At 42.0% G+C, this 24,376-nt stretch overlaps 4 protein-coding genes across 14 annotated transcripts in view; 3 read left to right on the top strand and 1 right to left on the bottom strand.

Moving 5' to 3' along the window:
- Window positions 1-8: 8 nt before the first annotated feature.
- On the top strand, window positions 9-21,015 carry LOC107220605 (vacuolar protein sorting-associated protein 18 homolog). 5 transcript variants are annotated; one of them, XR_006905372.1, is made up of 20 exons: window positions 23-245; window positions 344-451; window positions 607-790; window positions 871-1,028; window positions 1,618-1,794; window positions 1,881-1,928; window positions 2,061-2,250; window positions 2,333-2,670; window positions 2,742-2,858; window positions 2,928-3,040; window positions 3,110-3,221; window positions 3,289-3,471; window positions 3,536-3,853; window positions 3,918-4,053; window positions 4,142-4,363; window positions 4,431-4,582; window positions 4,677-4,774; window positions 4,871-5,182; window positions 5,299-5,553; window positions 21,005-21,015. XR_006905372.1 is itself a non-coding variant. In XM_046745433.1 (19 exons), the coding sequence occupies exons 2-19, from the start codon at window positions 371-373 to the stop codon at window positions 5,360-5,362; spliced, it is 3,003 nt and encodes a 1,000-aa protein (XP_046601389.1). In that variant the 5' UTR covers window positions 9-104; window positions 344-370; the 3' UTR covers window positions 5,363-5,571. The 5 variants fall into 5 exon arrangements, 4 of the variants coding, with proteins under 4 accessions (XP_046601389.1, XP_015514751.1, XP_015514752.1 ...); XM_046745433.1 differs by lacking the exon at window positions 21,005-21,015 and having other exon boundaries at window positions 9-104; window positions 5,299-5,571; XM_015659265.2 differs by lacking the exon at window positions 21,005-21,015 and having other exon boundaries at window positions 5,299-5,571.
- On the bottom strand, window positions 5,433-8,449 carry LOC107220586 (DNA-3-methyladenine glycosylase-like). Of its 3 annotated transcripts, none has more exons than XM_015659244.2 (6): window positions 8,199-8,440; window positions 7,764-7,963; window positions 7,432-7,555; window positions 7,166-7,357; window positions 6,868-7,077; window positions 5,433-6,297 (listed from the first exon to the last, which is right to left on the bottom strand). In XM_015659244.2, the coding sequence occupies exons 2-6, from the start codon at window positions 7,824-7,826 to the stop codon at window positions 5,879-5,881; spliced, it is 1,008 nt and encodes a 335-aa protein (XP_015514730.2). In that variant the 5' UTR covers window positions 7,827-7,963; window positions 8,199-8,440; the 3' UTR covers window positions 5,433-5,878. The 3 variants fall into 3 exon arrangements, 1 of the variants encoding a protein (XP_015514730.2); XR_006905376.1 differs by having other exon boundaries at window positions 6,161-6,297; window positions 6,370-7,077; window positions 8,199-8,449; XR_006905377.1 differs by having other exon boundaries at window positions 6,161-6,297; window positions 6,370-7,077; window positions 7,764-7,940; window positions 8,199-8,449.
- Window positions 7,482-13,925, top strand: LOC124295438. The gene is made up of 7 exons (XM_046745437.1): window positions 7,482-7,588; window positions 9,816-9,922; window positions 10,026-10,456; window positions 10,593-10,828; window positions 10,924-11,030; window positions 12,970-13,124; window positions 13,494-13,925. The coding sequence occupies exons 3-6, from the start codon at window positions 10,051-10,053 to the stop codon at window positions 13,049-13,051; spliced, it is 831 nt and encodes a 276-aa protein (XP_046601393.1). The 5' UTR covers window positions 7,482-7,588; window positions 9,816-9,922; window positions 10,026-10,050; the 3' UTR covers window positions 13,052-13,124; window positions 13,494-13,925.
- LOC124295437 overlaps window positions 13,998-24,376 on the top strand; it is a 58,787-nt gene continuing 48,408 nt past the window's right edge. For 4 of the 5 annotated variants that reach the window (XM_046745431.1, XM_046745429.1, XM_046745430.1 and 1 more), the window contains exons 1-2: window positions 13,998-14,122; window positions 18,260-18,450. The gene's annotated coding sequence lies outside the window, so the exon portion shown is untranslated. The remainder of the gene's footprint in view (window positions 14,123-18,259; window positions 18,451-24,376) is intronic. The other variant, XM_046745428.1, reaches the window with a different exon arrangement.

The following is a 24,376-nucleotide window of genomic DNA, read 5'->3' as shown; positions in this document are numbered from 1 at the left end:
ATCCCAGACGAGTCTCACTCGTCTACAACCTATGGCCGAATCGGGAGCTTTGAGCAACGACAGCGGGAGGAGTTTCGTCTGCTAATTCCCTAACCTCTCGAACTGTCAGTCTCTGTGGAACGTACTTATGTAGAAAAATCAGAGCAACTAAATTTCTTACGAATTTCTGATATCTTTATTACCTTCTGTTATTCACGTTCGAATACACTGGAACTACTTCGACGATTATTCTAGTTCTGAAACGGGTTTGTTTGACAACTGTCAATTTGACGTTTGAAGCATTCTTATACTCATACATCCGATTCTGCCATTGTATGTACTTAACCTTTGATTAAATGCACAGACAATCGGAGATTCGTGAAGCCTGAAAATGACATCTATATTCGATCAGTACGAGCAAGATTCTCAGAGGTCAAAACATCCTGTGGCTCCGTCTATCAGGCCTGATATCGTGAGTGTTATTTCATCCGCTGGGAATAGAACATGTAACAAACTGGACAAATATTTTCAATGGACTCCGACTACGAAGATTGATTTCTATTATTAAAACTCTTTGGCAAAGATGATTACCGATAAATTTACTAAATAGAGAGTTCTTTTTCTTAGAGCACGACTGGATTCATTCACATGAAGCTTCGGGATGATGGTCCCATATTCACCAAACAGAAGGTGAATTTCTTGCCCTCGGACGATATCACGCATCTCGCAGTCAGCAGCAACTTGATTGTCATCGCCATGGCCAACAACGTTCTATTACGCATAGACATGAAGCACCCAGACAAACCTGAGGGTATCTTGACTTGAAAAATTGATATTCAGTTCCAATCTACCGCGAATTTTGATTTAAAACTTAACTTTCGTTTCGATCAGACATCGACATCTCAAAGTACTCGGCGAACATGAAATTGTCCGGTCTTTTTCTGGATCCCCTTGGATATCATCTGCTACTCGCAATGGTTCCTAGCAAAGGGGAGACTCCGCCTGCAGAGCTCTTCTATCTACACAGAAAAACGACAAAACTTAAGCAGGTAAGGCGAGTTCGTACCTACTAGAAACATTTCATTTTATTAAACTTATACAGGCGTAGCCTTCGGTACATTACTTGATGCATTAGTGAGAGAACACGAGCAAATCAATTAATAATTCACAAAATAAAGGAAATCAATGTGCGCTTCTAAAATGTCTGACTGGTTATAATCATCTAACAATTTAAGCATATCAATAACATAATGAATTTTACAAATTATAAAATAAGCACTCAGTATTTTATTTATACTTAGAAAATAGTTTTTTGACAATAATATGAACTGAATCAATATTAATATTAGTCTTTATACAAAGGAATTGTATAATTAACCTGGTCAAATGCCTTACAAAAGTCAGTACGTATCACATCAATCGGGTTATTTCTATTCAATCTCTTGAATACCAAATTAGATAGAATTGATAAGATTAAATTCAATAATATTGCTAGTATTAATTACAAAGTGTTCAGTTAAATTTATCACTGCTATTTTCATATCTAACACCAGTCTTTGGTTTGAAGATTTGAAAACTTAAAAACCATGGATTATCAATTTCTTGAGTCAGAATTAAACCTGCGATTCTAACTTTCAGGCTGGAAAATTCAGAGGTCATGAGATCACTGCTGTAGGATGGAATTTCGCCAACACTTCAGAGACCACCTCGGGTCCTATACTGCTCGGAACGTCAAAGGGGCTGATTTTTGAGACTGAAATCGCGCTTGATGGTGACAAGATATTTAACACGAGCCTGGAGCAGTATTGGAGGCAGGTAAGTCGAGGTAAAACCAAGTACGCGCTATTGACGGTATTCGAAAATGAAAGCAGAAGCGATAATCACTGGTATTCGTTTCTAAGCTTCCCAATTATCTGCCTCTCTACGGCAGTAAAGAGGTAGACGGACTCGTGAGTATAAGAAAATAACAAAAATCTAACTCTGTACCATGTTTTTTACAAAGTTATTTCAATCAGTCGTAAGCTTGAAATGGACTGGCAATTCCATTTCTACGTTGCACAGTTCGCCGTTCTTTTATTCAGGTATTCGACATAGGCGAGGAGAGTAAGCCGCCCATCACAGGTCTGGAGTTTCATAGATTGGGAAACAGTGACAGATACGTAGTGGTGGTTACAACTCTGATCAGGATTTACCAGTACATTGGCTCCGTCACTACTTTGGACGAGAAGCCGCTGCTTCAGCAGATTTTCAACAGATATTTAAACGCCAAGGGTAACATTTGCCGCATCATAGTCAATCCGCAGAATAAGACTATAATCTAGCAACATCGAATTCATTTGCATTTATTCCACAGAGAGATTCAATCAGTTGGACAGCACCCTGCCTTATTCAAAAATGCAGTTCTATTACTCGGAACCCAAACAGCTGCCAAAGTCTTTTGGCTGGTTGACTGAAACCGGTATAGTATACGCTCAGATCGATCCCAACGTCGACCCGAAAAACGTGTTGGTGAATAAAAAGGTGATAACGTGTCCGGAAACGAGTCTGATTGGTGGAAACATTTCGCATTCATCGGAAAGGCCGCTATCGTTTGTGCTGACCGAATTTCATACGCTGCTTTTGTACTCGGACCGCGTCAAGGGACTTTGCCTTCTCAACCAAGAGCTGATCTTTGAAGACATCTACAACGATGTATGAGTTTCTTTTCTCCTATCGACGTGCTTCTGCTTAATTGTTGAAACTTTTTTTTATCTCTTTCGCAGGCATTCGGCAAGCTCGTCAACATAACTAAGGATCCCATGACAGGCTCTATATGGGCCTTTAGCGAACGCGCCGTCTTCAAATACAAAGTCACCAAGGAGGACAGGAACGTTTGGCAGGTAACGCGTTTCTCTTTGCCATCAGGACGATTTCTTTGCCCATATTAAATCGCTTCTTGATTTCCACAGATTTACGTCGACAAGGGTGAATTCGATCTGGCCAAGAAATACTGTAAGGATAACCCGGCGCACATCGATCACGTGCTCGTAAAACAGGCGGAAATGTTATTTGGAAACAAGGAGTACGTATATAATTCGAAGCAACTCATCACGCCCTCCATTAAAGATTGCTAATCTGATCTCGATTTCAGATACGATCAGAGTGCGATCATTTACGCCGACACGCACTCGTCGTTTGAGGAGGTGTCATTGAAATTTTTGCAGGAGTGGCAAATCGAGGCATTGAAAACGTTTCTGAAAAAGGCAAGGCTTTTCTAGGATCATTGGACAGCTTGGTGAGAAATTCTGGGCTCATTATCGATTTTTGCAGAAATTAGAGGGACTCAAACCGCAGGATAAAACTCAGGTGACAATGATAGTCATCTGGGTTGTGGAACTATTCATGAACCAAATGGGTGCTCTGAGAGGCGACCACACTTCGCATCTCCATAATCCGCGATATCAAGAACTGCAGAAACAGTTTGATAGCTTTTTGGCAATACCGAAAGTTGAGGTGAGATTATACGAGTGATAATAATTTTCGAGCGATTTTTTGTTATCGTATTCGTTTTCCACAGGAGTGCATCCGAATGCACAAAAGCTCGATATACGACTTGATGGCGAGCCATGGAGACAAGGAGAACTTGATTCGCCTGACGATAATGCACCGCAACTACGAGGAAGTAATACGCCAGCATCTGTACAAAAACAACTACATGGAGGCTCTGAACGTTCTGAAAAGTCAGGGGAACAGAGAATTGTTCTATCAATTCGCAGGCACGCTCTTGCAGGAGCTTCCGAAACCCACTGCACTCGCGCTCATCTCTCAAGGCTCGATGCTCAAGCCGTCCAAGCTTCTGCCTGCTCTGGTCTCCTGCAACAACGACGAGAAACACGTAAGAATAGAAAACCGTAAAGGACTAAGAAAGGGTGCGAAACAACTTAATCGGCACGTTTCAGGCCCAGGAAGTGATTCGCTACCTGGAATTCTGCATCTACAAACAAGGATGCCAGGAGCAGGCGATCCACAATTACCTTCTGTCTCTGTACACACGCTACAAGCCAGACGAGGTGCTGCGATACATCAGTTCCCAAGGTGGATATCCGATCCTTTGTCACGGATGATTAGAAATCACTAACCTTATACTTGTTCCATTTTCAAAAAAAAAAAAAAAAAAAACAAGGTCAAGATATCGGCATGGTTCCGTACGACGTTCATTTTGCACTGCGGCTCTGTCAGGAGGTGAAACTAACCAAGGCCTGTGTCCAGCTATCGGCGCTGCTTGGGCTCTGGACGGCAGCGGTTGACTTGGCGTTGACAATAAGCGTCGATTTGGCCAAGCAGATCGCCTCTATGCCTTCGCAGAACGACGACGAGCTAAGGAAGAAGCTTTGGCTAAAAATAGGTGAGTGCGACTCAGTCGAGAGAGTATAAATCCCACCTTCGAGGTGACGATCGAGTGTTTTTCGCAGCTGAGCATGTGGTGAGAGAGCGGGATGATATCAAACAGGCAATGGAGTTTCTGCAGCAGTGCGATTTGGTCAGAATCGAAGACATTCTTCCGTTTTTCTCGGATTTCGTAACCATCGATCATTTCAAAGACGCCATCTGCAACTCTTTACAGGTAAAAAAAGGAAAAAAAGAAGAAACGCGATGCTTGATCAGAGCAATCAAAGCTAACGGTTCGAGATTAACACGCCTTTAATAATCATAATTAGGAGTATAATCAACACATCCAAGATCTCAAGGAGGAGATGGAAGAGGGGACCAAGGCAGCGGAGCTGATCAGGAAAGATATACAGTCGTTTAGAAACAGGTACATCTATTTTTGTCCCGAAAGCGAAGACAGAGTCTCTTTGCTACCTGAAAAAATCTGGAAGAGAAAGTTGCTGATCCGCTTCTTAAATTTCAGATGCATTTTCATCCCGGCCAAGGACACCTGCAACACTTGCGATGTTCAGCTGCTGCTCAGGTCGTTTTATGTATTTCCCTGTGGCCACAGATTCCACAGCGATTGTCTTGTCGCCGCCCTCATTCCCATGCTCTCCATGGAGCAGAGAACGAAGCTCGCCGATCTCCAGCGTCAGTTAACCACCGTTTCTGGGAAAGCGGAGGACACAAATTCCATCGGCTCAGTTTCCCTGTCCACCAAAGATCAGATCAAAGCTGACATCGACGATCTTATCGCTTCCGAGTGCATCTACTGCGGAGAGCTGATGATCGAGTTAGTGCTGGCTTAATTTGATATCTGAATTTGATATGCCATTCTGGTGGAACGAATTCTTTGAAGAATGTCAGGATAGTCGGAATCTCAGTATTGAGTTGTGCTTTTTTTTACAGATCGATAGACAAGCCGTTCATCGAGGAGGAAGATTACGAGAGAGTGATGAAAGAGTGGGACTGAATGACAATGTGGATAATCAAAGGAGTCGTATTCTTGATTCTCTACAACAACTAGCGGAAATGATTTTTTAAATACTCCGAAGCGAGATTGGAATCGAAGTGAAGAGCAGGTCAGTGTATTTAAACAACAAAGCTTCTGATCACTGGCTTGTTATTTGTACAGGATTGTTCACAGCAGCAATAAAGATCCGAGTAGGGACGTAAAGACAAGAGCCTAAAAATGAATGCAAAAACAATATTTTTTTATAAAACATACGACATTTATCACAAATATTAGTTTATCACTTACACATATGCATTTTACGGAAATTTGCCTTAAAAAAAGGTAATACTGTTTTGGCGTATGCGGGCGTGGGATTTAACAGAGTGCGGGAATTACCATCGGCCGCAAATTATTACATAATAATAGTATTACACCTATAATCAGTGTTGAGATTCCGAATAATTGACACGCGCGAAGGAGATGGTGGGCGATTCTGAGTAGTACAAAAAGAATAAATAATCTTGCCACTAGAAACTACATTCTGAGTTCTGCTTCAATTTTTTTATCTATTTTGCTAACAGACCGATCGCCAAGCACGTAAAATCTCAGAGGTTTCATTGCCCACTCGGGACCAGCGCTGTCGATACCGATTCTCGGGCACTTTACTATTTCGATGACGCCATCTCCTTCGTTTTCTTCGCCATTCTCGATCCACAGCCCTCGCCATTCGCATGCTGAATACTTTGTGTGATCTCTACTGAGCGCGAACGCTATGCAAAATTTTGACGGACCATTGCTGAGCTCGTGGACTTTGAAGTTCTTCGCCGATTTTTTTGGCCTGTCGACGCCTTGCTTCGACTTCGAACCTGGTAGTGGCAAATTTCTAAACTCTGCCATCTGGTCCATTCCCTCGATAGGCGCCAGCGCTCTGATTAGCACGCCGCTTCCTTCACCTGGAAAGAGGATACGGTCAATCGCGTGATCGAGACCAGATACAGGGTGAAATGGATTGCGCTTAAACTCACTACACGCTGATCATCTACTGGAATTTACAAGAACTCTAAAAGGTCGTTATATTCGTTCCTCAGCTTATGATCAGAACCAGTTTTCGCACGCGAAATTTCTCTGGCTAACGCTAGCGTTATTGAATATGTAAAACCGAAGGGGCTTTGCGGCCCACTCTGACTCCGCAGACTCGATACCGATGCGAGGCGCGGATATGATGGTAAGGGAAGTATCGTTATTCAACTCGTCGTTCTCGACCCACAGGCTCGAACATTTTGTGATGTCTTTTTCATTGAAGGCTTCTTTGTCGATCTCGAGCGCGGTGCAGAGTTTCGCGGGCCCGTTGCAGAGCTGGTGCGCCTTCAAAATTCTTAACTTCTGCGTCATGACCTTCTCTTTGGATCCCTTGCTGAGCTGCGTATTGCGCAACAGTTCCATGTAGCTGTGGCCAATAATTGGCTCCAGCGCTCTGATGAAAACCGAGGCCCCTGGTGCTGTGGCAGGATGCAGCAACTCACCTTTGGAGGATATGTTGAAGCAGTGATACATGCCGTACGTCAGATAGACGTAAATCGTTCCGGGTGGCATGTACATGGGGACGTTACGGGGGGTGATTTTGTTCCTGTAGGTCTGCGACGCCCGGTCTTCGCCACCAAGATACGCCTCGGTCTCGACTATTTTGCCCTTCAAAATGGTGCCGTTCTCCAGTCGTCTCACCAGAATCTTCCCTGCGTCGGACAAATAGTTACCCGACAGGGGGGGATTAGCATGCTAAATTATTGCCTGGTAACAATTATTGAGGTAATTATGTAATACCTAGAAGATTTTTCGCCAGTGTCTCACTTGGGACGTCGAAAAATTCGAAACCAAGTCGGTTGGCGGACAAAAGCTGTTCCTCCGAAGTTGTGGGTGGATCTTGACGCTGCTTCAGTTCACTTTTCATCATTTCCATATCCACGACTGCCCGCAGCAGACGTTTATTAGATTTTACTTTATCAGGCTCCGTTCCTATAGCAAAATTGTGGTAAACATCGAGGAATAATTGACTGATTTTATGTTAACAATTTCTTTTTCCTCACTACCTTTAGGCAGCAGGCTTCCCAAGTTTAACTTCGCCTTTCCCTTTGCTATTTCCATCGTAGTGCTCGTCTTAGATGCAGCCTTGGGTACATCAGACTCCAGTGCTATGCCATTTTCTGCTTCAAGCTACAAAATCGTGAAGTCAGAGCAAGATCTGAGGTATTTATGTCATTGTTATTTTCCAACGTAACACTTGAGCGCAAATATTGACTAAAAAAATTTTACTCGCACATTTTGTGGTCAAAATTTGAACGGCGAAGATACATAAGCAGGTATAGCCTGTCGCAATGCGATTAATACTGTAGAAAATTGAGTAGTTTATGCGGACAGTCACCTGTTTTCTATTTCTCACGAGATTCTGCACTTTGGTGGCGAGTCTCATTTTTTTTGGAGTCATGTCGCTTGTACCAGATGATAATATTGACTGATCTGAATTCGCTGACAAGCAATTGGTATCACTAGAGTCTATTACCCCAGCTTCCTGACTTGAGGATAAACCAGTAGCACACCTCTGAAAGACGAGGCGATACGAATCTGTAATATGGTAGTTTTGAAACGATCAATTTTCAGTTAAAAGAGAAGGAGAGGAACTGATGTTTTTTTATTTTTTTTCTCTGTCTTCGGGTTCGAGCCGTTTTTATTTGATATTATATATTTTTCTTATTATCGTTCATATTATTACTTCTAAGGGTAAAAGTCGGGTAACCAAAAAAAAATTGAAAACTCGCATAAATTTCTATATTGTGTTTATCGCCTAACGTATTCTAACCTCTTTCTTGGTAATACAAAAATTCTCATCCGACAGTTCTCATGCTCTTTATTGTTACAACCCTAACCACGATTCATTGCCTGCTGCTGTCTACTATCAATTTTTCGTCTGGGGTGCGGACGAACGAAACAATGAATGAAATAGTTGGGGTCTTTACCGCTAGGCGTATTCGCGGAATTCGTACTATTCTACAGGTGCATGGAAACAGGTGCACATGCAAGTGGAGCCGGTGCAGTAGCAAGTGCTGATCCTATTAGCGGAAATTAATTGAATTAGCGCAGGTGTACTATGGGTGCATTGGACCCATTGGTATGCACACTATATGTATGATGGACGCCTGTGCCAGAGGTTTCAGCCTATCGAATATGCTGCCGTGTATGTTGAGTTGCCTTGTACAAGCGCATCAGGCGCATAGCGCGATGCAAGTCTGGTTATAACAGTTTGAAAGAATTGAGCAAAAAAAAAAAAAAAAATAAAGACTATCAAAACTAACGTAATAAAATACTTCTTGTTACTGAGTAAAGGGATAGTTTATTTCGATTGGGAATATAAAAATTACTAACGATCCTTAGAAAGCAACTTGAATTTTGTAATCTACAGTTTCGTAATATGGGTTCGGAGTTTTAAAACTACTAATACTAATATTTAATGTGATACACTCGACGTAATTTGTGCTACGAAAAATTATCCTACAACTACTGAAATCTTGAGTCTACAATATTTTGATTAAGTTCGTAGATTTGTGGAGTAAATGCAACTTACCGATAAGTCTCAAACTTCTTGTTCTGACATTTCGCGAATTAATCACAAATTTTTGCAGCAACATGATGATAATTTTTATTTTTTTTTGATCATGCAATGAATTCAACGATATTTGTACGTCTCTTGTGATCACAAACGTCAAAATATGATAATATTAATCTCGAATATAAGCGAGGCGATGACCAAATGTTTCTATTACATATCTATGATATAATTCATGGTTACCAACTTCACATAAGTTAACTCAAATATTGACTAAGGATAAGAAATGGAACAGCACAATTATTATTATTTTATTTCAATGTTCTGTTTTTTTTATATTTTATTGCAAATCGTCGGAAAAACGGCAGCCGAGGTTCGTAAAATAAATTTTGTATTTTATGTCACTGTCCATTTTTATCACATTTTCAAGCTTTTAATTAATTATTACGTTATTTCAAGCTCTGTGTGAATTAATATTAGTCCAATTTTAAAATATGCAGGCATGTATCATTATTATCATTATTTTCAATCAACTATACCACTGAGTTATTACCAGAATACTTCTTACGCATCTCACTTCAAGTCTACAATTCGGTTTCACTTTACCAAAGTTGACACGAATGACATTATAGGGAAGGTTACGTCAAAATCGTACGGTCTGCATCATTATGCTCCTGAAACTCGATTAAACTTGACAGATCGTCGTTGAATTTTTTTTTTTTTTTTTTTACCGTGGTGATACAAGAATTAGTGAAAGATAAATCTAGAAGGATACGAGTATTTCAAATTATTTAATGAGAATCGTTTAAATAAAAGTATTCATCAATTTTTCCTACTGGCATGGCAGCTAAAATGAATACTCCCCGGGCACAGGAGCATCCGAAAAATCATGTGGAAACCAACTCCAGGTTAAGAAATCCTCTCAATGTCGTCGTGGAGAAAGTTGGTAAAACGCGAGCCAGAGTTCACGGGGACGTGAGGTATTTGAAGGAAATTTTTATGATTAAAAAAACTCGGAACTGAAATGCCACTGTTAATTCTTTTACTCCTTGAGCATTTCATCGGTCATCATTTTTACTCCAGCGTCGAAAGCCTGAAGGAATTGTTGATGTCATCGTTGTCGCTCTTGCCAAATGTAAAGCAGGCTGATGCCGATGGAGATTTGAAAAATTCGGCGACTGTCGAAGGAGGAAAATTGCGGACTGAGTCCAAAGACGGAAAAGCAGCCCTTCTTGGCAAGGTGAGAAAAACCGAGGGTGATGGAGGTCTCGATTTTTCTTCGAAGCTGGATGCGTATCAACGTTACGGAAGAAAGAAAGACGACTCCGACGCTACGATGAAAAGGAAAATGAAAACAGAGTGGAAATCTCGGAGGGGAAAATTCTCCGGAGGAAAATCCAATAAGCATCGAGGATATAACGGGGAAGACGATGATGATGCTGGGGAAGCTGACGGACTCGATGCAGACGAAAAAGGAACTGTCGAAAGCCTTCCGAGCTGCTTGAGCATCTCTGGTGAGAAAATCTAGTGTTTGTTTTTAATTATTAAAGGCGTTATTATTGTGTCTCAAGCTAGGCGGGAAAAATTCGGGGAATCTTACAAACTTGAGCGATCATGAATATGAACAGTTCTTCGATTACACCGTTACAGCAACCGGAAGTGAGGAAATACCGCTTTCGCACGACGGTCGTTGGCTGCGTAGACACTTCAAGAAGCCCTTGACACACGCTTTGAGAGATATAGCGAATAAAAAACCAGCCGATCCTGTTGGCTACCTTGCCTTTTGGCTGCGGAAATATCGCAGCAACGAGGAACACTGGCAACGGAAACAGCAGTTTGAAAACGAGCTGCGTCGGTTGAGAATTGAGCCGATGCTCCAGCCCGAGGTCCGAAAAACAGATAATATTGAGATGAAAAAATTAGAAAGTCGTTTACCGCATATTTTTGAATTTTTTCTATTCCAATTTCTTGACATTCTTAGGAAGCCATCGAAGACTTAGAGATGGAGTATTCAGTAGGAGAAGAAGGTGGCGGGAATGCTGATTGGAATTACCAAAATTATCATCCTACAACTCCAGATCTACACCCGTAAGAAAAGAACTATTATTTATTTTTATTGCTCAAGCAAGTGGATCAGGAAGCGAATGATTATTATTTGATTCTATTATAAACTTGATTTAAATAAGAAAATAAATTAGCAAAATCCACCCATGCGAAGACAACTATCCTGATGATAGTGCTTCAACGAGATTCAATGATCTTCGATCAGATGTGAAGCAATGATTTTTATTCGACCAGATCATTAATATTGGGAAAAAAATGTAGATAGCAACTTCGCGGTTATCCTCTTTTCATAAGTAACGAAATTTAAATTGATACGGTTCAAACCTCGTTCTTCTAGGCGTCCTAGGAAAACGGAATCTAATTCTATCGTAAAATCAACGTTGAATCCGATGATCAGATAATTCCGCTGACATATCTGCAATTCCGGTTCCCACTCACAGGCGTAATTTTGAATAAAACCAAACGACCATCGTCGTCCGCAATTACAAAATCCTATCGCACGTATGCGTTCCCGGTTGCCAAAATCAGGCGCAGCGCACGCATACACGTAGTTTCGACACGAGATGGCGCCACAAGCGAGTCGACCGTAAATCCGCGAGTCTCGAACCGGCCGCAGACGGAGATTCAACTTGAGCCGGGTTTGCCGGCAGCGATATCAGAGGGTGAGTACAGAAAGCTCCGCTTTCCACCCCACCTGTATTTCTCGCAAAATTTCGTCGACCCTCGTCAGTTTCCGTGTGCGAAAAAGTTGGCTCATGCGTGGGAAAGGTGTCAACTGACAGTGTGCCGCGCGCAGTCGCCGAGGAAGGATATTATGAGGCGTTCGCAGCTGTCCGCGTACAAAATCGCACCCCATCGTTCTAGTAATTCCATACGTTCGTGAAATAATTACGAGGTATCGCGAAAGGGGTTCCCGCGTTCAAACCGAGATCGAAACTTGGCATATCGTCGCGCGTGTCGATCAATCCGCGAGTCGCGCGACTGGTCAACAGAGGCCCACCTCGCTCTGCCCCAATTCAACCCCCGACCTCGGGACGCTAGTTGTGCGGAAGGAAAGCAAGGACGGAAAGGGTGAAAACCGCGGCCGAGGCCGAAAACTAGGCCAATCGGAGGCCAAACAATCGCCGCGTGTGCGATTTGCTGGAAGCGACAGCCAGGGAGTCCGAAGTGCAGTGTGACAAGTGACAGGCTTTCGGACAGGTGAAAATTATTGACGCGGGGCTCGCGGCGGCCATGTTCTCGGCCTAGTTTAGGGGCCGGAGGCGAGATGTCGGGCGGGTCGTCGGGCGGTGGAAATCGCGTAGATACGCAACCCTCAGCGGCGGCAGCAACGCGGAGGATGCTTGATCTGGTGCCAGGACGCGAGTCGCGGCTCGAAAAAGGCGCAGCGTGAATCCGTTGGGCTCGTTTCTCTTTTGTTTTCGGGACTGCTGACGTCACTCGACGCACCTGGTCAAGAGAAAAACATCCCCCTACCCCCAATCGGCGCCATCTTGCATCCGCGTGCTCTTCGCGCTTTCGGAACACGAAGAATTCCCAACGCGTCGATTCCGATTTCCGCGTGTCCGCGGCCGATCGCATCGTCTCGTTGCCAACTTCAGACGGCTGATCATCACCTCATCCCCAGCCATCCGTATATCTCGCCAGTATCGCGTCGTTCCACCCTCGCGATTTTCGGAGATATTATCGTGAGTGGAAGGTGTACGTACGTATGTACGGTACATACGATCGATAATTCTGATCAAAAATTGCATAATCGTAAGTTTTCACGCGTGGATATGTCGTCGGGACTCCTGTTGATTATCGCCTGCGAAGCGAGAAGAATTGATGAGAATAACAGGTAGATAGACATAGAATTGTCGGACAGATGGATAGATCGATTGATTGAACCTGTGCGCGAGTGAAGGTTTGAATAGGTCTGAAATTAACCGAAATTGTTGTCGTTTGTTTGTTGGCAATACAGCGCGGAAACTTGTACGAAATGCCGATTTGAGGATGGAGATTCGATGCCGATGCTCCGCGGCATCATTCTTATTGTAGAATGACGAGGAAGAGGAGGAGGAGACGGATGATGGATGATTAGGTATTTGAGCCGAGGAGACGCGGAGAGTGAGAGAGGTAAAATCGTTTTTCAAAAGCGTAGAAACTCGTATGCGAGTACGAAACGGTCGCACTCTATTGTGCATGGCATGGCAACAAGGTTAGGATCGAACTTTTTCAATCCGATTGCCACGTTCCCTTTTTAAAATTCTATCCACTATTGTTTTTTGTTTTTTTCTTTTTTCTTGTCTCCTTCTCTGTAAATCACGCGCTTTAGCGCTTCGCATTTTAATGTCCTAAAATTTTATCTCTTTCACTCTCTCACTTGCGCAGTTTCGTTTTTTAACCGTCTGTTCGTTCAAAACAAAACACGATCAAACGAAAATGAAACATCACTTATGAATATATTTTTCACGTATGAAAAACAAAAAAAAAAAACAACAACAGGAAGGAATTAGGAAGAAGATGAAGAAACTAAGTGTGAAAATGAGAACAGCAAAGACGAAAGTATAACGTTCTGTAATTATTTTTTTATAGATATTTGCACAGTCGGTGCGGATCGTTGCGTCGTATTTAAACTGCGATGACAAAGGACTGGAAATTTTTTTAATTTTTTTAACCCGCAAATCTTTCGCGCGTTATTATCATCTCGCCGAAGTGGTAAAAACAAATCTGTATCGTTCTAATATATATTATAATCGAATTTGTGGTGCGGCAGAGCGGTTTCTGTGCAGGGTGCAAGTGCAATGAATAATACGAATAATAATAATAACAACAACAATAATAGTAACAACAACAACATTTATACCGAAAGTAATTTTAGACGACGATGATTCTCCTCGTCTATTTTAGTTTCGTGTAGTGCTGGTGGTGTTGGTGGTGGTGGTGGTTGGTGGTGTTGGTGGTGGTGGTGGTCGTGGTGGTGGTGGTGGTGGTGGTGGTGGTGGTGCCACTCTGGATAAGGATAATAAGGATTATATCACACTTCTACCGCTACTTTGATCGCCACTTTCTGCAGGACACAGGCCCCGAGATTATTCGCAACTTTTTCCGCCTCGTTTTTCATCCCTGAGAACGTAAGTTTTGTTTTACGCAACATCTGATAATTTTTAGAGTTAATCAAGCTGCAGTTAACAGCGTTTATAAACAAAAATTACCAACCCGCACCTTTGGGATAATTGAAGAAATTGAATTTACAAAATCTCAAGTCTTTTAATGCTGTATCAAAGGTTTACTAAATTTCAGGTAAATCTAGAGTTGCTTAATGAAGATTTTTTTTTTTTTTACTTCCAATAACGATGATGAAATATCGGGAAAAAAATCATTGGTGCGCAATTTTAGAATGACTTTTAACGAGTTGGCTTTGTAAAATATGAGTATAATGTTATTTATCGTGTTTCACCAAAATTTCAGATATTCTTAAAGGCGCGAAGTAACGATTTTCACCTAAACATGCATCGTTACAGTAACGTTATTAACTTCATCCTCACGAAAAATCCATCATTACAAATAACATTACAAACTCTGCAGCCTGATTAGAGCTATAGAATATACTAAACTCAAATCGTTTTCTTTTTTCGCTAAATATATACATATGTATATAAAAAAATTGCGAAAAAAAAAGAAGTACGTAATTTACTTGATTTAAATTTTTAATAGAATTTTCTCCCGTTACGAATATTGTATTTTTATTCACGCGAAGGATAAAAATAATATTTTTATACACATATATTTATCGCTTAAAATTATAAGTTAAAACTCCGCTTCGTTATTTGACAAGGGTAAAACAATTTCGACCGATAAAAACTGTTCTACGAGTCGTGAGAACAACACATGTGATAGAATCCGATGAAAAAAAAAATATTATCGCGGATGTTAAATTTAGTTATATTTATACTTCAAGTACGAAAAATTTCGAGGCATATATAATATTATGCATATATTGTCACCGTATTTTAATTTACTACCGCAGTTTTTTTTTTTTTTTTTCTTCTGCAAATTGTGCGAACAATTTCTTGCCTGTGAATGGAAAATTTGTGGAAAATAATATTCGGGAAGGTTGGAAACGAGATTTCGTACTTGCGGTTTTTTTTTTTCTTCATTACGATTTATCAATTCATTTTTTCTATCTTACGATTAAATTAAATCTCTCTGAAGCCACGATTCTTTCATTTTGTCACCTAATTTCAGAACAAATATTTTCTCATCACGTGCGCGCAAAGAATTATTCGATAATTTATGACAACATATAATAAGTATTATATACATATACGCACTTTACTCCGCGTAATTAAATTAATCAATTACCCACCTCTCGTCTCGTCTTCGTCGTCGGCTTCGTCGCCTTGATCTTTTGCTGCACGTAGTGACATAATTTATAAGGCAAACTTGGACCGCCGTTGCACTCAGCAAGCAGGCGGAGAAGAGAGTAGATTAGCCGTGTGTGTGTGTGTGTGTGTGTGTGTGTATACATATATATATACATATGTACGTATACGTATGTACGTCACGTTAAAATTATTCGCGCACCCTTCCAATAATTTTGCGCAAGATTCTACGCAGCTGCACAAATTTCAACGATGGCAAAGCAAACGAATCCCTGATTGTCATCGCTCGTCTTGTTAATTTTAGCAATTTATACAATCAAACAACAAATTTCTATTCCGTGTGTATTTTGTACACATACATACCTGTTGGGACGATTCGGAAAAGGGCGTTTCTTTTACAATTAGATTTCTCTCTACTATGAGATTCTTGCACTTTTTCTCACCAAGATATAAGCTCTCGCGAAAGGGCCGCAGGAATGACAAAAAAATTTCTAATACCGCCTCGACGACGTTGAAATTTCGGAAAAACAGGCTGTTTTTGGGAATTTGAAAATTGGGTATTATACTTAAATCCTTCGATGGCTGTTTTGTGTGACGGAACAAATGTTTTTTTTTTTTTTTTTTAAGTCTGAGATGCGCGGAATTTATTTTCTTTTTTCAGCGGTAACATAGAGAAATCTGTGCCGATATTTGTGAACACAAATTTTTTTTCGAACTTTCAAATATTAAACTTTTTTAAAAATATATTTATTAGTCCGATGTTTATCGCATAATCCTCCAGCTCTTCGATTACAACCTTTTTCATCTCCCGAAGCATTAAAACACGCATATGCGAGTATAATTATTATAAGTAAGCAACGCGTAAAATTTACCGCGGTTGCACAAAATATTCTTTGTAGTATAAAAAATGAGAAAATATTTTCACGCGATCGTACGACGTGGAAAAATGAAAATTCATCTCGCCCAACGTCTGTGTAATAATTGATCGTGTGTATATGTTATAAGGAATCGGAGAAAAGAGAGACGAGGAGAGGAAGCAGAAAGTTTGCTCAGCCGCCGACGACGGTGGTATTGATCCTCCTTGTTTTCGACCCCTCGACCCTCTCGCAACTCTCTCTCTCTCTCTCTCTCCCCCCCCCCCCCCTCTCGTCATCTCGCTGTTGCTCTTCACGCGTTTTCACCGTCAGCCGGACTCCGTTCTCCCAGTTTTTGCCATTATCTGATTATTTCGATAAGATACAGCGAACGTAAGAAAGAATCTCGACGATGCCAACGAATTATCGAAGACAAGGAAGAAATTTAATGTGGAAAAAAAAATAAAATGCAGGTCCGTTATAATGTCTCTGTAAATAACAATTCATTCCATCCCCGTTTTTATTTTTTTCCTGCTTTGTGTTTTTTTTTTTTTTTTGTCTGCCCGTTGATGGCAATTCTGCAATTAAAGACTCTTTACTTCCGTCATTTTATTTATTGTCGCCGTTTCGCATTCTATCCACAGATCCGAACGGAATTGGAAAAAATTTACCCGCGGAATATTTATATTGGAAATTGAAGGGCAATTATGTATTGTGTAAAATTTAGGGTGGTCCTTAAAAAGGTCATTTTTGAATTTCTAATGCCTCGACCCCCCAAATCGGCTGTAAATAATTCAAAAACAATTCCCTTATTCATTCGATTCTTATCTCAACTCTAACCCCTTCCTGTAAGCGAGTTGAAATTTGATACAGTGGTGTTTCTTGGGTCGTTGATTGCGTACCTGAATTCGAAATCTTGAAATTCAAAACGGCGGATACAGTATGGCGAACAAACAACCCCAAAGTTACTTAATATTGCTACGATAAGGGTTGGTTGGAAAAATGAACCCTTTTACAGGCAGATGTTAGAGTTGAGATAAAAATTCCGGCAAAAACTTGGAGAATTAATTTTGAATTATTTGGAGTCGATTTGGGAGAGTGAGAGAGTCGAAATTCAAAAATGACATTTTTAAGAACTCTCCGATAGTATACGCGAATAATACGAAAATTAGAATAGGGTGACAATAAAAAAAAAAAAAGAAAAAGAAAAAACGTAACAAGGACGACTTATTCCAGCTTAGTCTTTGAAATTGTTGTTATTGTTGTTATTATTATTGTTGCGTTCCTGCGCGCAGCTTCAACAGGTAAAAACCAGGCAACCCCCATTTCGTCATCGCGTTTCACTCTATCGCGTATTATGTGCAATAAAGTATACGGTCCGCTATGCTGTACGCAGTTCTTATAGGTACATACATACATACATACATACATACATACATACATACATATACGAGCAGGTACATATACCCGAGTCCCGACGACGGAAGTAAGGAAGGAAGGAAGGAAGGAAGGAAGGAAGGAAGGAAGGGAGGGTGGAAGGGTTGTATTGGCTAGGGTGTTGTAAATAGGATATAAAGTATTATTTGTTGTCTTGAAGGAGGTGAAGCGGAAGAGAGGAAAATGGCATCGGGGAAAGATAAATAATAAATTAAATTAATTTATGGGGTGTGGTAGAGACGATAATAACGGGATGATATTTTTATAAAGCGGTGATATTCCGTCGTACGTATTACGCGTACGTATACATATACGGGAAATTCCATGCGAAACCGACCAACGTTTGACGTCAAGGAGAGCGTTTCGAAAAAAACAAAGCGAGTAAAATGAAAAAATTAAAAGTTTGACGCATAGCGTGAAAAGCCCGTTCTCGTCTTTGAAAAAAATTTTCGCGTAGTTTCCGTCCAACGGTAATAACAAGGATAAACTTTGTTTCGCACTTCTTTATAAATGGGTAAAACGAATTGTTGTATAAAAGTATGACTGGTATTGTTTAATCTTGCATAAAATCATACGCTATTTATGTGTCCATCAGGATTCTCCGCCTGGCATGCGAAGGCCGAAGGTGATAACGGAGGTTGGCTGTCGGGGCGGCGAAAATCTGCCAGCCAACGGAGATTGGCTGGAGAAACGGTGAGCGCCGATCCGGGGCGATAATCACCGCTCCTGCTTCGCTCAGAAAGCGACTCTCCTCGTACACGCCACTGTCGACGAACAGCAGAACAGGTCGGTACCGAGCTTCGTTTTACTTGTTTAAAACGATCGCGTGACGAATTGAAAGGAAGGAAATTTCCGAAAAACGGAAACGATTTACATATTTTTCGGAAAATAAATATGCGTAAAGCGGGAAAAAAACCGTGATCGTTTGTTTGATTTATTTCTGGCTGAAACGGAAGTTGGAATTAAACGGGACGTGGCAATTTTTCACGCCCGTCATTTCGTTGTGAAATTCTGTAAGTGCGGAATTTTTTCGTACAGCCGTTTCCGAGATCGTTGTGAGAGTTTTTTCGGACAGAGGAACGGACTGACATTTTTCCGAAAGCCTGTTTTTCATATTTTAGAAAACCTGAAGTGATTTACGACCGAAACCGATACTTTTCTTTTATCGTCAAAGACGATAGTCGGTGAAAAAATGTTTAAAAAGCGTTGAATAATGTTGATGAAGAAAACGTGACGGCCTCGAATGTCTTTGCTTTCGACTTTTTCACTTCGCTGAGACTGCCTTATTGAAAACAAACGAAAAAGCAATTAGAGGTTTTCTACAACATTGTTCAAACACCTCTCCTACGCGTACCCGTTGTTGGAGAATTTTTTCTTCATTGATCGAGATCTAGCTCTTTTTTTTAAATTTTGATACAAATAATTATTCTCGATCCTACAATCTTTGAAATGTTTTTTCGTTACTTTAACGAGTATTTTCATAAAACAAACAACCGCGTGTATAAACAATACGATTTTCTTCTTATAAAATTTCGACAAATTTTCGTCAAAGGAGTCGCTACGATTGAATTAACTCGACTTTGGGTATAACGAAGGTTACGTAGGTATCAGGTGTATATAATATATAAGGGTTAAGGACGAGAGGAAGAGAAAATGAGCTAGAAGGCGAAGAAGGCGAAGAGCGATCGCCGAGAAATTACATTTTAAATGAGCCGCCTAATGAAATCTGCTTTGCGATAATTAGGAACTCGCCGCCGTTGCGGAGCCACGCCGGTAACTTCCGGACGCTTTTCTCCTGCGAATTTTATCCTCAAGGCTTGCGAATCCCCCGCCTTACTAATAACATGTAATTTCTTCGTCGTCGTCTCGCTCTTTTTCGCGTATCAATTAATTCCTCTTTTTCGTGGACGGGCAGGAAGTGAAACAAATTGAAAACGGGGGTGGGGGAGATGAGGAGGAAGAAGAACTGCGGAGGAAAAAGGTTGCGAATCAAAATTAATACACTCGTTTTACACGTTCTTATTCTCGTTGTACGTTGCGTCGAGAGAAAGAAAAATATAGAGAGAGAGCGAGAGAGAGAGAGAGGTCTTATAAAATCGGGGAAGATATACCGTTTCGAATGAAACAACTCGGCGAACTTTCTACATATTTCATGATCGCCTTTTCATCCCGGAATCCACGTGTCGATGGAAAGAAGACGACGACTAGCTACTGCTGCTGTCGATTCTTCTCTCTTACCCGCTCCTTTCATTCTTCGCTTCCATTCGAGTAAACTTGCTTTATTCGCAGTAAAGTTTCGACGATCTGAATATATTGCGGTGTATGTATAAACGAATAAATTAAAAAAAACTGGATCGTGAATTCGTGCAAAGACCGAAGGTGAATAAGTTACAAACATGTGATATAAGTTTCTGCGCACAGATGCGAGGCTTGATAACTTTTCTAATCTCTCTTGGAGCTGGACAAGAATTATTGCGAATTTTACGGAAGCTTATTATTGCTCGTATTGACAACAACTTCGTTAAAATTTATCCACAGATAGAAAAATCGCTTTCCCACAACTCGAAAATCTCGATCGAATAAATCAGGAGCATTAAGGGCCCTGTAGAGAAGGCAATGCTTGTTACTATCGCTGAAAGGTTTCACCGAGAACCGACCGACCGACCGAGACGACGAGAGTGAAACCCCACCGTAAAAACCTGCGGCTAATAATCGCCCGGGGTAACGATTAAATGCGTGGAGAATTATTGTTATTTGCCGTGCGGATTTGCCCTTCATTCTCCCTTCGCGGTTAGACGCAAGATCCCTTCTTTCGTTCCCTTGTGTCTCACTTCCACAAATTTGAACCTAACCGCGTCGAAAAGTACGGTGTACGTCACCGATCGAAGAATTTGATTCGAAGTAAATTGATTTGATTATATATATATAACAACTAAGGTACGATTCGCGATGATGAATCATTTCGTATTCTGTTTTACCGACCGTCGGTCTAACACTAGCGTATAAATCCATCGATAAAACAGAACTTAATACGCGGTTTCGCGCTGATGTGGTATAAAAAAGGCGCGTTGACGTTGAGAAACGAGATCTGAGAGAGGGTGTAAGGTGTTACAAAGAGACTCCTGTGCTGGTAGATCTCTTCGAGTGGCATGGCGGCCTTCGTCGTCGTCTTCGTCGTCGTTTGCCACGCGATCGAGAAGTACGAGGACGAGAGTTTCCGCAGGTTTATGGCTTCATAAATTTTCGCAAGCCGGTATTCTTTCGGGCTAATAGATTTTTCTCATAGAGAGACAGACAAAAGAGACGAGAGTGTACGTATGTATACCTCGGTGGCATCGAGAGAGGGTCGTGAGAGGGACGGAGAGAAAGAGAAAGAAACTTGACGGAGTTGAGCGATGAAAGGGAGACGACGGAATTCCTCGCGTCTGAGTCGAGGATCGGGCAAGCAGGGAAAGAGGGCGAGAGAGGCCGGAAAATCCAGGAGAAACGAGCCACTTCGATTCCTCGCATTTGTTACACTTCTTAGGTGTACCTACCCTATACATATATGCCGTTACGCGTAAAGGAAGAAGGAAAACACACCTCCCCTTCTATCCCGAGACCGTTCATCGGTTAGATTTGTGCGTCACCGCGTTCGATTTAATCATCGTCACCATCGTCGTGAACAACCCCAACATCACCCCAACGATTTTTCGTTATCGGTGTGAGAAAAAGAAAATGACGAGAAAAGTTTCTGCCTCCGCTATTGTTTCAGAGGGTAAAGTTGCAACTGGGAAAAAGAGCCGGCTGCGCTTTCACGGAAAATTCAACTCCAATCTCCAATTTAGTAACTAAACTTTGATGGAATTGATTGAGAGCGGAAAACGTCTCCAGGCGTCTTGGATCTTCGATTATTACTTAACCGTCGATGACCCAAGTCGCTGCATTTTGGAAGTGAAAATCGTTACGGGCCATTGAACGAATCGATTTCGCGAGTCCAACTTCACGAGGAAAGTTCACCAGTCTGAAGTCGGCAGAGACAAAGTGCAGATCGCGTTGGTTACTTTTTCCGTCGCGGTATTCTCGCGTTTTTTACCCATCAAAAATAAAAAACGTCAAATTATCAGATACATTTTTCTCCTTCTTGGTGTCTTAAAAATTCTTTCGCAGGTGTTGAGGAAGATCCGACGATGAAAGAATTATTTTTTCGCTGCGTGGTTTGAAGTAAAAGACAAGAAAGCATAAGGAAAAAAGAGAGGGGGAAAAAAAAAAAATCACCAGCTATCAAACGTTGCGTCAAAAATGCCGTGCAAATGCGACCCGGCGAAAAAACGCAGGGGCGAATGCACCTGCAACGAATCTCTGCCACATCCCGGTGGAAGTCCTCAGCGAGCCTTGAACAAGAAGAAATGTCCCAGGTATAATAATATTGACGATTCGACGATTTTTCGCCATTGATATTGTGCGTATTTTTTTTTTTTTCTTACCGCCGTCGTCGAAGGATCGAGACCTGCGGTACCGGACTGCCGGACGATCGGAAATGGCGAAAAAGGCAAGCGCTAGAAATCCGCAAGCTCGTTTACGCAGGTAAAGACGGTGGATAACCTGAGATCGATTTAACAGCTCGACGATCCGCGTCGAGGATTATTACCCGAACCTGGACGCGATATCGAGGAAAAGAAGCGACGGCGAGCCTTCGACTTCCGTTCTGGGCAGCGAGGGTAACAGAAAGCCGTGCGTGTCGTTGGAGAGCGGGAAAAGGGCACCGTGCGCAAAGTTCCTCGGCCCTCGACCTTACCGTCGAACATGTCAAGCGATGGATCCGGAACCCGTGGAAGAGCCACCGCCGTGCATGTGAGGAGAAAAAAATGACACGACTTTAAAACACGTTGGAACAGGGTTTGCGAACGCGATCTCTTTCAAACACGATCCCGTGCAGGCGAGAAGAGCCGAGGACTCGTAAGCCGTTGAAGAAGAAGAGACAGTCGGATACGAAGAACGTTTGCCGGCCCGGGAGAGTGGTGAAAACTTCTTGCGGAATGCCCGGCGAGGATGGAACTCTGGCCGGACTTCCGGCGAAGATATTCGCCCTTGAGAAAACGGTGAGAGACGGACGGTTCGGGAATCGTACGCGATCCTCACGATCGTTATCGTACGGATTGTTTGTCGCTAACAAAGCAACGTTCTTTGTCCACTTCAGCTGAGCAAAACGCAGTGGCAAGACGCCGAAGGTTATCACTCAGCATCCGTAACCATGAGTCAGTTATACCGTCCGAGTGACCGTGAGTATAAAATATACAGCCGTTTTATCCCGTATACTTTGTTAACGAAGCTAGGATCACGTTGTCTGCTAGCGGTGTGCGATTGAGATTGTGAGAAGCTGCGATTGCGATTTAAAAAACGATACGAACGCGATCGTCGATTACGTCCAAGATCCGACGGACACCGCGTCGTCGGGCTCGAGGAATTAAAAAAGAGCGGCAAAAAGAAGGGAGAGGCAATCAGCCGCGCGGCCGATAGTTTCTCTTTTTATTTGCCTGGCGATTTGGAAATTGGTGGAGTCGGATATTGATTTCGAAACTCGTTGATTTTTCGAACGGCCAAAGAGGAGCCCGGCTCGGGATCGGGAACGACGAAGAGCTGCGGTAGCGAAAAACGACGGAATTATCTGCGCGCGAAACTGCGCCAACTTATGGGCGAGTCGAGGCCGATTCCTGAGGGCGCTTTTCCCGAGGGCTGCGAGGCGAAACCCGAACCCGAAGTCGTCGCCGCTGCGCTTCTCATGTCCGAGGGGGAGTCTAACGACCTTGGAAAAACCAGACCCGATAATATTTTCCATCAACTATTCTCGAGCTCCTCTCCCGATCGATCTGTCGGTAGGTATCCCTCCCCCTTTACCGCCCTCCGTCTCTCTCTCTCTCTCACTCTTTCTCTTTTTATCTCTCCGCCTCTCTGAAACTGACACTGGGTTATTACGCCTCGTGAAATTGTCATCGGTCACTCACTTTGAAGAGGAGGACTTCTTTGCTGCTGCAGCTTGTGTGGCGAAAGAAGTCGTTTTGTGCTGAGCAGAGCTGCTGTGCTTACCTATTTTTTGCTTTTTTTCTAATTTTGTCACCTCAGCCTCACCGATGGAGGGTAGCTTCTCATCTTTTATCTTTTTTTTACATTTTCTTTATGTCGTTTTTTTTTTTTTTTTTCATTCACTTTGTCTCCGTTCTTCTCGACCCTGAAACGCCCGAGGGAAGCTGACTTGGTTTGGTCTGGGACGAAAATGTCGATTTTTAAGCTTCTACAGATTCTTGAATTCTTTTGCTCTTGATTTGTTTTCTTTTTTCTTTTGCAATTTCACCCGGATCTTTTAGAATTCATCGAATGCCCCCCCCCCCCCCCCCCCCCCAAAGCCTTTCAAGATCCCACACGCAATTCTTATCAAGCTTCTGGAATTCTTTTGACGATCCGATGTAACGTGTCTGCGAATCGTTTCTTTGGATTCATAAAACGTACTTAGAGAAGTCTTTTCATCGAATCACCCAAAGTCTCTTTAGAATTTTATTTCTCTGTATTTACTTGAGCGAAGACGAATTACGGTAGTTCGAATTTTTTTTAATATCTTTGCAATAATCGTATCGTAGAATCTCCGAATTGCAAGTAAATTATGTCTTTTTTTTTCCAATTCTATGACTTACTTGCAACTCGAATGTGGCGAGTAAACGATGCATTTCAATGAAAA

Source organism: Neodiprion lecontei, chromosome 7 (genome assembly GCF_021901455.1).
Source record: "Neodiprion lecontei isolate iyNeoLeco1 chromosome 7, iyNeoLeco1.1, whole genome shotgun sequence".
NCBI lineage: Eukaryota > Metazoa > Arthropoda > Insecta > Hymenoptera > Diprionidae > Neodiprion > Neodiprion lecontei.
This window is presented reverse-complemented; position numbering and strand designations above follow the sequence as displayed.

Excerpts from the sequence above, each read along its gene's own strand:
- LOC107220605 (XM_046745433.1), top strand. The coding sequence starts at position 371 with ATGACATCTATATTCGATCAGTACGAGCAAGATTCTCAGAGGTCAAAA. Across the intron at positions 1,929-2,060 it reads GTAAAGAGGTAGACGGACTC|GTATTCGACATAGGCGAGGA; the intron begins GTGAGTATAAGA and ends TCTTTTATTCAG. Across the intron at positions 4,775-4,870 it reads ATACAGTCGTTTAGAAACAG|ATGCATTTTCATCCCGGCCA; the intron begins GTACATCTATTT and ends CTTAAATTTCAG.
- LOC124295438 (XM_046745437.1), top strand. The coding sequence starts at position 10,051 with ATGTCATCGTTGTCGCTCTTGCCAAATGTAAAGCAGGCTGATGCCGAT. Across the intron at positions 10,829-10,923 it reads AGCCGATGCTCCAGCCCGAG|GAAGCCATCGAAGACTTAGA; the intron begins GTCCGAAAAACA and ends TGACATTCTTAG. Across the intron at positions 11,031-12,969 it reads ACAACTCCAGATCTACACCC|CGCGGAAACTTGTACGAAAT; the intron begins GTAAGAAAAGAA and ends TTGGCAATACAG.
- LOC107220586 (XM_015659244.2), bottom strand. The coding sequence starts at position 7,826 with ATGACTCCAAAAAAAATGAGACTCGCCACCAAAGTGCAGAATCTCGTG. Across the intron at positions 7,556-7,763 it reads TCGTGAGAAATAGAAAACAG|CTTGAAGCAGAAAATGGCAT; the intron begins GTGACTGTCCGC and ends ACGATTTTGTAG. Across the intron at positions 7,078-7,165 it reads ACTGGCGAAAAATCTTCTAG|GGAAGATTCTGGTGAGACGA; the intron begins GTATTACATAAT and ends TGTCCGACGCAG.